General features: G+C 46.7%; 1 protein-coding gene and 1 long non-coding RNA gene across 9 annotated transcripts in view; both read left to right on the top strand.

The window, feature by feature from the left end:
- Positions 1-12,468, top strand: part of LOC310714538 — a 68,080-nt gene that overhangs the window by 12,432 nt on the left and 43,180 nt on the right. The gene's annotated exons all lie outside the window — the stretch shown is intronic.
- Positions 3,140-12,468, top strand: part of PACS2 (phosphofurin acidic cluster sorting protein 2) — a 52,509-nt gene continuing 43,180 nt past the window's right edge. For 2 of the 8 annotated variants that reach the window (XM_083519161.1, XM_083519167.1), the window contains exons 1-7: positions 3,206-3,362; positions 5,165-5,252; positions 6,748-6,837; positions 8,283-8,408; positions 8,670-8,832; positions 10,170-10,243; positions 11,250-11,330. In XM_083519161.1, coding sequence (XP_083375287.1) covers positions 3,229-3,362; positions 5,165-5,252; positions 6,748-6,837; positions 8,283-8,408; positions 8,670-8,832; positions 10,170-10,243; positions 11,250-11,330 — 756 coding nt within the window. In that variant the 5' untranslated portion in view covers positions 3,206-3,228. Of the gene's footprint in view, positions 3,363-5,164; positions 5,253-6,747; positions 6,838-8,282; positions 8,409-8,669; positions 8,833-10,169; positions 10,244-11,249; positions 11,331-12,468 lie in introns of all 8 variants that reach the window. The other 6 variants (XM_083519162.1, XM_083519164.1, XM_083519165.1 and 3 more) reach the window with 5 other exon arrangements.

The following is a 12,468-nucleotide window of genomic DNA, read 5'->3' as shown; positions in this document are numbered from 1 at the left end:
GCTGCCACTGACTGTGTTTTGCAGGGGGTTGGACTAGATGATCCTAAGGGTCTACAACGCCCACCAAAGAAGAGGGGCAGACAAAACCGATGAACGACGTCGAGATGGCAGAATTAGAAACCGGGAAGAGGACCTCTTTAATAAAGGATGGGGAAAGTTTATAATTTATTAGAAAAGCTATTGGAAAGAGTTACATACATTGGTAGGATTGACAGAAAACTTGTAGTAAAAATTTGAACGATGGATGGACAAATGATTTATAAAAATAGAGTTATGAAAGGGATGCAGAGGGGGAAATCACTACATTAAGATGCTGCACTGGTTGGAGGGGATGCTAAGCAGCACATTGGGGCTGCCGTAGTCCTGGTGCGAGGAGTTCCATCAGCCCTTCCCCGCCCGTGAGCCCAGCATGAGGCGGTTGCGGCGCCACGGTGGCCGCTGAAGTGCCACCCTTCTGCGTCCCTCCCCATCCCCTCCTCTTCCTCCTCCCTCAGTCCGCCTCCTCAGCCGCTGCCGCCACTGCTGCCTCCGGCTTCCCCTGGCAGCGCGGCTGAAGTCTCGCAAGAGGGGTTGCCTGCCCGCCCGCCGCCACCCGTCTCCTCACGATGCGCCCCTGAGGGGGGAAAGGGAGAGACGTGTGCGCTCTCTCTCAAGGTGGAGGACCCCAAGCGGCTGCTTCCCTCCCGAGCATGAAACCCGGGAAATTTAAGGGACATCATCAATAAGGGACAGCAGCGGGACACGGCGCTGGGATAAGGGAGTTTCCCGCCGAATAAGGGGCGGTTGACAGCTATGGGAGGAAGGCGGCTCGGCAAGCAGCGGGGACGAGGCGCCTGTAAGCCGCCTGGGGTGCCTGCCAGGGGGAAAAGGCAGTTACAAATAAAGATGTTGATGTTATGACGGAGCAGTCGGGAAAGGGACAAGGGAGGTCGGGTTGGTGTGCTTCAAGCAGACATAAGCCGAGGAAGAAACCAGAGGCCTTCCTTTTGGGTATTGTCGGCCAGAGAGTGCTAAAGAAGGATAGAACTTTTTTTTATGTATGCGACAACAGCTGCAAGAATACTTATTGCCAAACATTGGAAGACAGAAGATTTGCCCACCCTGGAAGAATGGCAGATGCAACTGATAGACTACATGGAATTAGCAGAAATGACTGGCAGAATTCGAGACCTGGGAGAAGAGACAGTGGAAGAGGACTGGAAGAAATTTAAGGACTATTTGCAAAAGTACTGTAAACTGTATGAATGCTAGAATGATGCAGGATAGAAAGATAATTTGGCATTAGTAACTTAGCGGAAAGAAGTATGAAAATAACTGAACTATAAGACCAAAGATGAAATTTGATTAATATTATGTCAAGCTTAAATACTTAAATACTTGATAACAAAGGGTAAAATTGGAGACATAATATTTGAAAGGTACAAATTAAAACAAGATTTGAGAGAAGGTGAAGTATTGCTGAACACGACTTTCTAAACGGGAACGCAGGAAAGGGGGATGTGAGGGAGTCTGAAAAGAAGGTTACGGAAATCTGGTTTTTGAAATTTAATTATGTTGTATTTCTTTTGCTCTGTGTGTATTCTTTATTTTGGTGATGGTGTTTTATGTGTTTGGTGTTATATTGTTTAAAACCTTTAATAAATATTTTATTTAAAAAAACAAGAAAAAAACAAGCAGACATAAGCCGAGGGGCCGTTTGCTCTGGCCAAAGGGCCACTCAGTCCAGCCTGCTGCCCGCTTAGCAGGTGCCCCAAGTGGGGAACCCTCGAACATAGCTGTCAACGTTTCCCTTTTTTAAAAGGGAAATTCCCTTATTCCAAATAGGATTCCTCACAAGAAAAGGGAAAAGCTGACAGCTATGCCATCAAGCAGGATCCGGGCGGGAGAGCGACCCTCGCCTTCTTGGACTCCAGCAAGCCGTCTCCGTGGGGCGCAGCCTCCGTGGGGGCTGGTAGCCGCCCACAGCCCCCTCTCGCCACCGCCGCCACGAAGCTGTCAGACCCTCTCCGAAAGCCACCTGGGGGACACTTGAAGGAAGAATCGGCGCTCCATCCAGGGAACCGCGCTGGCCACTTTGAAAGGGTGCAAAAGACACGTAGTGGGTGTTTAGCACTTTGCAGATGCGTGCAGTGAAGAGGATGAGCGGGAAACGTGCTTCCTCCTTGGTCAGGATGCAGCAAAGAGTTGGCATTTTTGCTGCAAAAATCGGGTGCATGCAAAGAATTCCGTTTCAGCAAGATCCGGCGCTCAGTGGTCCAGAGTTGCGCTCGCTTTTCCTAGCTGCAAGAGGCAGTCCTTGGCTGAACCTTCACGGGGCACTTAAAACTCACGGATAGAAGAATGGCAGATGAAAATGATGGATTTTTCGGAGCTAGCCGACCTAACAGGAAGAGTCCGCGACCAGAAGGAGGAGGAGCAGGAAGAGTGGATTAAATTTAATGATTACTTAGTTAAATATGTTAAGTTAAATTAACTGAAAACATCTTGCATATACTTAATTGCCTTAGGATTTTATTTATGTTAAGTGATGAATTAATATGTTTAATTTCATAAGGTGAAGATCTAAGGATGTTAATGTTTATTTTATAATAACTGTGATTTGGAAAACCGTTAAAAGGACATGCAATGAAATTCAACCAAGGGGAAGCGAGGAAGTCACTTAACAATGTTAATAAGTGAAATTTTCATTAAGGCTATGATTTATGTTTGTCTTATGTGTTTAAAATGTTGTGAAAACCAATTAAAAATAAATAAAACTCGCGGATGTGTTTTTCAGTTTACAGTGCTTTTATTTTTTATATATTTTTTTTGCACGGCATGCAATACGGGGAAGCCAAGGAGGCCGGGCACCTGAGCTCCCCAGTGCAAAACCAAAGGCGGCATCGGGGCGGCGTTTGCGACTCCCTCCCTGCATCCCTCAAGGGCGTCTCGCAGGGAAGGGAGACCCGCGGAGCGAGGTGCAGCAGCAGCAGCAGCAGTCCCTCTGCTCCTCTGGCACTGCGGCGGAACCAGCGCCGCCGCCCGCCTCCCTCCCTCCCTCCCTCCCGTCTCGGAGGGGCAGGAGGAAGGGGGGTCTCTCTTGTGACGTCACCCTCCCGGCGCCCCTCCCCCCCGCGGCCGGTCACGCGCGTCCCGGGCGAAGGTCCGCGGCTGCTGCGCCGGCGCGGAAGGGCCGTGGCGGCCGGAGAGGCGAGCCGCTCGCTGCATCCCCTCAGCCAGGACCCAGCCATGGCGGCCGAGGCGCGCGGGCGGCCGGGCAGCCCCCCGGGCGGGGGGGTGGCGGCGGCGCCGGGCGGCCCGCTGCCCATGAACCTGTTCGCGGCCTGGGAGGTGGACGGCTCCGGCCCCAGCTGCGTCCCCAGGTGAGTCCCGCCTCGGGGCCGGCGCGGTGGTCGTGTGAAGGCAGCCGGGCGCGGCGCCTTACGGGGATACCCTGCGGGAAAAGCCTGGGGCTGGCAGCCTGGGGGTTGGAAGCAGTGGCGTAGCGTGGGGGTGCAGGGGGGGCCAGCCACACCATCTGGGGGGGGGCCTCGCACTCGCAGCTCTCTGCCCCTACTAAAATCCACGGGTTAGGGGGCGCAAATTACTTGCCTTTCCCCGGGTGCCAGTGGCATAGCGTGGGTTGTCAGCACCCGGGGCAAGGCAAGTAATTTGCGCCCCCTAACCTGTGGATTTGCGCCCCATAACCCATGGATTTGCGCACCCTAACCCCCAGATGTTGCGCCTGGTGCGGCCGGCCCCCCCTGCACCCCCCACGCTACGCCACTGCCAGGTGCTGACAACCCACGCTACGCCACTGGTTGGAAGCCTTCCCCTCTCCCTGTCCACCCCAGCCGCTTCCTCGCTCTTTGCATTGCAAGGCAAACTGCTGCTGACAACGGCAGAGCCCTCCTTCGGAAAGCAAAGAGCCCTTTTTTCCAGCTGCAGAAGGGAGAACGAGGGATGCTCCGGCTTGCCCCGTCGCTGCCATTTATATAGCAAAAAAAGGGAGCATGTCAGCAGCTGCGTTCACGGCAGTTAAGGTGACATGTAGTGTTGTAAATAAAATATCACAGTAGTTTGGCCCGCAGACCAAGAGAGAGGGTGGTGATCAGGTGCTCTCTCATGCTTCTTCCTTTCTGGCTGCTCTCTGTTCTGTGCATGGGGAAGATCTCCCCGGTGCTGCAATAGGAAACTACCCTTGATTGCTCTGAAACTGGTATGAAATTCGACTGCCCCCATGGAGGTCCCTGAAGCAGCTCATTTCAAACTTATCTGCTCCTCCTGGGGAAAATGCACCTTTCTTTTTCCCCCCAATTTTTTTTTATTGGTTTCCACAACATTATAAACAAACAAACACGTAAGGCAAACAAACATAAATCATAACCTTATTGAAAATTACACTTATTAACCTTGTTAAGTGACTTCCTCGCTTCCCCTTGGTTGAATTTCGTTGCATATCCTTTTAGCGGTTTTCCAAATCACAGTTCTTGTAAAATTTAACTTTAACATCCTTAGATCTTCACATTATGAAATTAAACATATTAATTTGACACTTAACATAAATAATGGGAAAATGCAGCTTTTGAGGAGATGCACCATCAGGGACAACTCGCTCTATGGCTACCTCCAGTTGTGGGCATCGCCGTTGGTGACCACAGTGAGTGCTGCTACTCTGCCTCTCGCTTCTGGAAGGACTGGCCTCCTGTCATGGTACTTATTGCTCCTCTGCTTTCTCATCCAGATGGTGAGTGAGGTTCGTGTGACTAAGCCATCATTGTCAGCTAGCCAAAAATAGTGGCCATTCATAATAGAGGTGACCCAGGTGACACAGTGCACTTGGACATTTAAAAAAAACCACAACCTTCTGAAAAAAATACCTTGCTGAGTCAATAAGCTTAGCAGGCATGGAACAAGAAGGAATCAGTACCTCTTGTGGATCAGGACCTGGTTAAGGAAGCAGGGATAAATGGATAATAGAAAGTGGAGTCCCACAGGATCAATATAGCAACCTGTGCTTTTTAGCTCTTTCATAAACAATCTAGAGTTAGGGGTGGTCAGTGCAGTAACCCTGTTTGCTGATGATATTAAATCGTGAAATTGATTTTTAGTTTTGGCCCAGTTCCCCAATCCCTAAGTTATTTCCCCCCAATACCACAGGTTTTGTTTCGTTTTTAATTTGCAGGTTGTGCAGCTTGACTTTGAAGAAACTGATTGTATTGAAAGAATTGGATAAAGATCTCATTTCTGTGGTAATTGCAGTCAAAATGCAGGTAATGCAAGCCTCGCTGGGTATAATAAGCTAATGAGGTGCTTTACAATTGAGCTGCTAATATACTATTTATTGGGAGTTGTGTGATTTATTATACTATTGTAATATACTATTTTTTGGGAGTAGTGTGATTTATTAGTGAGAAAAAACGGTTTCATTAATATACTGTGCTACAAATGGGTACTGAGAAATCTATTGATACAGAATTGATGCTAATTTATATCAATTCTTGAAACAAAGCTGTTCACATAATCTTAACTAGGTGTTATGCCGTTCATGAAAGGAACGCTCAGGGACGTCTTTACCCGGGAGTGCGAGAGGTGTGGGGCACCCACTGCCTATGCTCTTAACTATCTACCGGTTATGAAATAATAAATAATTTTGATCAAGCTAGAAAAACAAAATACATATATACCTAGGTATTACCGAAATGTATACCTACTGTTTCACTAAAGGACTTTCGACTTTGTGTGCTCACTTACCAAAGCCGCGCTGCGCCAGCGGTGGTGTTTGTCATTCACAATGGCGGTGCTTCTCAGACTCAACGACGGCGCATGTCATTCTCAACGACGCCGTGCGTGCAAAGTTAACTAAATTTGGGGGCGCTGGGTGGATCTTTGCACCCCGCCAGCGCATATGCTAAAGACGGTCCTGGTGGCGATGTGGTCTAAACCACTGAGCCTCTTGGGCAGGCATAGGCAAACTCGGCCCTCCAGATGTTTTGGGACTACAACTCCCATGATCCCTAGTTAACAGGACCAGTGGTCAGGGATGATGGGAATTGCAGTCCCAAAAGCATCTAGAGGGCTGAGTTTGCCTATGCCTGCTCTTGGGATTGCGGATCGGAAGGTCAGCGGTTCGAATTCGCGTGACGGGGTCAGGTCCCAGCTCCTGCCAACCTAGCAGTTCGAAAGCATGCCAGTGCAAGTAGCCAAGTTACAGGGAACCAGGCAGAGGGCCTTCTCGGTAGTGGCACCCATCCTGTAGAACACCCTCCCACCAGATGTCAAAGAGAACAACAACTACCAGACTTTTAGAAGACATCTGAAGGCAACTCTCTTTAGGGAAGCTTTTAATGTTTGATGCATTACTGTATTTTAATATTTTGTTGGAAGCCGCCCAGAGTGGCTGGGGAAGCCCAGCCAGATGGGTGGGGTAATAATAATAATAATAATAATAATAATAATAATAATAATAATAATAATAGATAAATAGGTACCACTGTTGTGGGAAGGTAAATGGTGTTTCTGTGTGCTCTGGCCCTTGATAGCCCAGTAATTGCATTAACTTGGACATTAGTCTGTGGGAAGAGTGGGGGGGGGTCAGTGCCTCTGCAGCTGTTGTGGCCAGTATGGCCAATAGTCACGGACAGTGGAAGAGGTCATCAAACAACAGCTGGAAGCCGCTGTTGCCCTTCCCTGGTCTGTAGTGACACTTTCTACAAATCTGTAATTATTGACTAACAATAGCTGATCTGTTTTCCTTTTTCTGTGCAGGGTTCAAAACGAATATTGCGGTCTCATGAAATTATGCTGCATTCTAGTGGGCACGTGGAAACAGAACTTGCTCTGAGCTTTTCCCTGCAGGTAATGTAGGAATCCTTAATATTTCCCTCCTGCCCCTTACTGTAAGCAACTTAATTTAGGACATATTTTTAAAAACCGAAATGAAAAAATGACTCGTTGCTTCATCTGATTTCCCACGGTATTGTAGAGGTGGAAGAGACTAGAAGCTTGCCTTGGGATAGGTAGGGTGTTGTGGAAGAATTAAGAGCAGGGGTTCCAGCTTTCTTCGGCCTTTGGCACAAACAAATGAAACACAGGCTAGAATCCAGACAAGGCCTACCAGTTTAATAATAATAATAATAATAATAATAATAATAACAACAACAACTAGCAGGGGCAAAGTTTTTATCGGTGGTTGCAAGATCAAATGAGCCGTATATTCTAAACAAAATGCTTGTTAGATAAGGAAGGGTGGGATGTAAATGTAATTAATAAATTAGTGAACTAATTTATCATCCAGTCTGATCAGGATACAAAGTACTCTGTCTACTCTTTAGGAAAGTGGGATCCACTTTTTTTATTTCTTTATAGGTGGAGAACCAGCTTTCATTTATGGCTGCTGATTCATCTCCCAACCTCTTCCATCAAATTCCTGTGCAGTATTATTTAGCAGCACTATATCCCAGTAGCTGTGGTTCGATATGGTACAAAACCAGCCAATAAAAGTAACAATATGTTGCTTTTTCAAGAGATTCTGTGTTTTAGGCTTGTTCCTTGCCCAATTCTTCTTTCTGTGAAGGGTCTAATAATATTAAAGTCTAGTGTCATTCATCTCGGGGTTCTTAGAGGCCACTTGACAGCCTTTCCAGGTCCTTCCTTGAGAAGGTGACGTTAATATCCTCCTGTTTATGCAGCCTAGGACCCTCGTACTTATGAGACTGCCTCTCCTGGTATGCCCCGCAGAGGACCCTAAGGTCCATAATAGCTTGAAAGTCCCGGGCCCTAAGGAAGCCAGATTATCCTCCTCCAGGGCCAGGGCTTTTTCAGTGCTGACTCTGACCCGGTGGAATGCTCTGTCCCACAAGACTAGGGCCCTGCAGGACTTGATCTCCTTCCGCAGGGCCTGTAAGACAGAGCTATTCTGCCTGGCCTTCAATTTGAATTAGCCTGATCCTCTCTTCCCTTTCCCCTTTCCTCTTCTATGAAGAAACCCTTTCTGGGACTCCACATTTAAATTCTTCCCTGGTCTCCTTGCTGGCCCTAGTAGGACCAACTTGGCCAATTAGCCCTAGTATGACCCCTGAATTTTTGAATTTTATTGATATTGATGCTGCATTTTATGTTGTATTTTATGCTGTTTTATACTGTTTTTAAGTCACATTTTAATCAATGGTTTTATTTGCTGTTAGCCGCCCTGAGCCCGGTTTTTAATCTGGGAAGGGCGGGGTATAAATAAATTATTATTATTATTATTATTATTATTATTATTATTATTATTATTAAACCTTTACATGTTTTATTTGCAGTATCCTCATTTCTTGAAAAGAGAAGGCAACAAACTTCAGATCATGCTTCAGAGGAGGAAACGGTATAAAAACAGAACAATTCTGGGTTACAAAACTTTGGCAATGGGATCTGTGAACATGGTGGAGGTAGGTGCCCCTCTGTATAGGTCACTAATATATAGGGTGTTAACATACTTTTTTTCTGGTCTTCTGTAAGGTTGCATTGCAAAAGCATTGCTAAGGTTCTTTCAGAAGTTGTGTTTATCTCTGACCGATAGCGGACTTGTAGGGACTTGGGGACTTGGGCCGTAAAAGCCAACCCCAGTTTTCTGACAACAAACATAAAGTGGGTAAGAAATAGGGTGTTAACTTGTAAGCACGCTCTCTCTCAGACATTGTGTCTTGTAGGTGTTGCAGCACCCAAAAGAAGGAGGCCAAGTTTTGAACCTTTTCAGCAGCCTCAAGGAAACTGCAGTCAAAGTAGCAGAGATATGGATCTTCTCACTGTCCAGCCAACCAATAGACCAAGAAGACAGTGCTATACACATGAGCCAGAAAATCAAGTCTGCAGGTATCTCCAGAACTGTAAAAGTCCATGCTAATATCCATCTTTTCCACTTTCTGTTAAACAATATTTCTTTTAAGTCAAGATGTCTCAGAATCTTTCATTTCTTTCCCCCACAAAAAGTCCAAGATAGGTTCCATCATTGCTATTGTTATTGCTTAATGTCAACCATATTTTTTCTCCGGACTTCCTCTTCTGTATTTGCAATTGTATCCCAATCTCCTTCTCTAGGACCTTCCATTTTCAAGAGAGAGTACCATAACTTTAGTAGCATCATTCTCTGAATTCAGTCCAAATTGTACGCAGACTGCTTTCACTCTGCTAGAACTGAGTAAAGGCCAGGATCGAAGTTTCCCCAAAGCTCTCCCCCCCAACTCTTGCAGTTCCTGACTTTGCCGTCTTCAGATGGTTTTAATAAGAAGATTAAAACCAGAAGACCAGAAAACAACAAAGACTCTCCTCCCTGGAAGAGAGGGGAGTGGTTGTGGGTGGGAGCCCGAGCACCGCCCCCAGCAGGGGGCATTAGCCCCCTGCCTCCTCCTCTCACCTGGCTGGCGCCCACGCCCCCTCGGCAGGCATCCAACCAGGTGCCTTCGAGGGGGTGTGTTCAGCAGCCTTTTGCAGCAGTGCCAGCCTCTCCTCGGCCTCATTCTTCTCCGTCCTCTCGTCGCGAGTCACCCACTCTCCACTCCCTTCTAGCTCAGGGTGTTTGTTCTTTGGCCTTGCTATGGACCTTAGGTTGGTCGCCCTGGTTGTCTAGGGGGCCTGGTAAGAATTTTCCCATTTGGCATTAGGCTTTTTGGTTTTTTCGCCTACCTCGTAGCAATCGTCACAACTTTTTGTGGTATTGGTGGGTAGGTTAGGCATTGGAATAATGTGTTGTGGTGTGTCGAAGGGCTGGGTGTGGCCATTGCCTATGCCTTCAATTTTTGGGTATTCCGTTAAAGGAATCTGGCGGTCGTGTACTCTGTCCGATGCCTGCTTGGCGGGAGGCCATGGCACGACCCCCGGTGACATCAGGGGAGAGCCTATAGTTGGATTAGCATCAACAGGCTCCACCTACTGGTGAATAAACCCCCCTTGTTTTAGACATCCAATGCCTAAGCCAATACCTTTTCACTGCTGTAATCAATAAAGTTGTTGCCTTTTCTTGCCCATTAACCTTATATCACGTGTCCTTGTGTATTTATTTCACATCGCGGGGGTCGGGTCCTCGAACCACAACTGTGAAATTGCCATAACGGCCCTTGCAGTTTTCTTCCTGGTTTGCCTTTAAACCAATGTGCAGTTGGTGTTTTTAGTAAGAGCATAATCCAATTGCTTCTGTATCATTCTTCTTTCAGACAACTATTCCGAAGAGGAATATGAAAGCTTCTCTTCAGAACAAGAAGCCAGTGATGACGCTGTTCAGGGACAGGTAGTGTCTAAGCAAATAAGCCCTTTGTAATTATCTTAAAAGTCATAAATGCAAGGGAGCGGACCCGATTATTTCATTCATTTACAGTGGTGCCTCGCAAGACGAAAAGAATCCGTTCTGTGATTCTCTCCGTCTAGCGGTTTTTTCGTCTTGCGAAGCAAGCCCATTGACGGATTAGCGGATTAGCGCTATTAGCGGCTTTTAGCGGCTTATCTGCTGATCGGATTAGCTGATAAGCGGCTTAGCGGCTTAGAAAAAGGGGGGGAAAGGAAAAAAAACCAGCAGGAACTCGCAAGACATTGTCGTCTTGCGAAGCAAGCCCATAGGAAATTCATTTTACGAAGCACCTCCAAAACGGAAAACTCGTCTAGCGAGTTTTCCGTCTTGCGAGGCATTCGTCTTGCGGGGTACCACTGTATTTTATTCAAAACATTTAGCCACTTGATAGCCTACTAGAGCAGCTTCAAAGAGAAACTGAAGGACTTATTAGGATTTCCCAGCCCACAAGATGTTGGATCCAAATGGTTTTCTTATGACTTGGGGAAATTTTTATTGTCCCTCGTTGCTGGCAATCCTTTGAAATCCCTAGTCCACTCCTTCAGTTGGTCGTTGATGCTCCTTGATGGTTGATTCTAAGGAAGTTGATCCCCTGAATCACCCTCAAAGAAGCAACCTGGGTCTCCAATGAAGATCTGAAGGTCTTGCTAGGTTCCTCCGGTCCATATCCAGAAGATATCGAGGTGCTGAGCTTTAAAGGGGTTTATGTCAAAACCAGCACTTTGAATTGGGCTTGTAGCTGCCGCTGGTGTGGTAACAGAATTAGTGTTGTAGGATCTGTTTGCCTTAAATCTGTTAACAGTTGGGACAGCTTAGTGTATGTTTGCATACATTTTAATTAATTAAAAAAAGGCTTGCAAGGCATTCCGTCTGCCTTGATGCTGTAACACCCCTATTCCCCTCATTTGACCTTTGTTGATGATCATAACAAACGTTTCTTTTTCTTCAGGATTTGGATGATGATGAGTATGAGTTGGGAAAGCCAAAGAAGCAGTGGAGATCGATAGTAAGAACAGCATCCATAACCAGGGTTGGTGGAAATTAATTTTACTAACATTGATGTGGATTGGGACCAAGTGTCTGCCCAGAGTGAAAGAGTGGACTAGATATGGCATGAGGTTTGGACGAATACAAAGCCACAGTAGTTGTATTCATATTTTTGTTTGGTCGTGCTTTGTTGTGAACCGCTTTGAGTGTAAAGCATACAGAACAGCATTATAACAAGTAAGAAGCAGCTAAAAGTGACTCGGGTGGTTGCATGCATGACAGGGGAGTAATGTAAGCAGAGGAAACCTTTGTTTTGGTGGACTGAGATTGCCTTTTTGTTCTGACCTTCTTCCAAGGAGCCCAAGAGGGCATACAAAAATTGCCCCCTCTCATTTCATCTGCCATTGCCTTGAAGGGGGGCTAGGTCGGAGCGATTGACCCAAGGTCATTTGGGGTGCTTCATAGCCAAGTCTGATCATTTGAGGCACATGTCGCGTCCTGCTTTAATAATAATAATAATAATAATAGTAATAATAATAATAATAATAATAAATTTATTGTTTATACCCCGCCCATCTGGCTAGGTTTCCCCAGCCACTCTGGGCGGCTTCCAACAAAATGTTAAAATACAATAGCCTATAAAACATTAAAAGCTTCCCTAAACAGGGCTGCCTTCAGATGTCTTCTAAAAGTCTGGTAGTTGTTTTTCTCTTTGACATCTGGTGGGAGGGCGTTCCACAGGGAGGGCGCCACTACCGAGAAGGCCCTCTGCCTGGTTCCCTGTAACTTGGCTTCTCGCAGCGAGGGAACTGCCAGAAGGCCCACGGCGCTGGGGTAGCACACTTACCCCTCTGGAAATTTTTATTAAAGATGAGCCTGATTCAGTAATAGCTTCCTCCTTCCAAAGAGTATGGCGATAACAAGGTGCCCTTTGCACCTTTTCTGTCTATAGGGCACATTCAGGGGAGCTTTCAGCGTTCCAAAGAAACGTTTTTGAGCTTAGTCAGTGGGCTTGATGAGTCTTGGCTCACACTCTGACACATCTGGATACATGGAGACAACTACCGGCTTGTGGCCTGGATTTGAAGTACAGGCCTCTAGCCTGGAAAAACAAAACAAAAACATGACTGTTCTCACAGGCTAGAGTTTCTTCTGCAACCATGCTACTTCTGGTACCTTAA

The sequence above is a fragment of the Podarcis liolepis genome, assembly GCF_965112155.1.
Source record: "Podarcis liolepis genome assembly, chromosome: 8".
Lineage (NCBI taxonomy): Eukaryota > Metazoa > Chordata > Lepidosauria > Squamata > Lacertidae > Podarcis > Podarcis liolepis.
The sequence above is the reverse complement of the archived record's forward strand: the minus strand, read 5'-3'. Positions and strand labels throughout refer to the sequence as shown.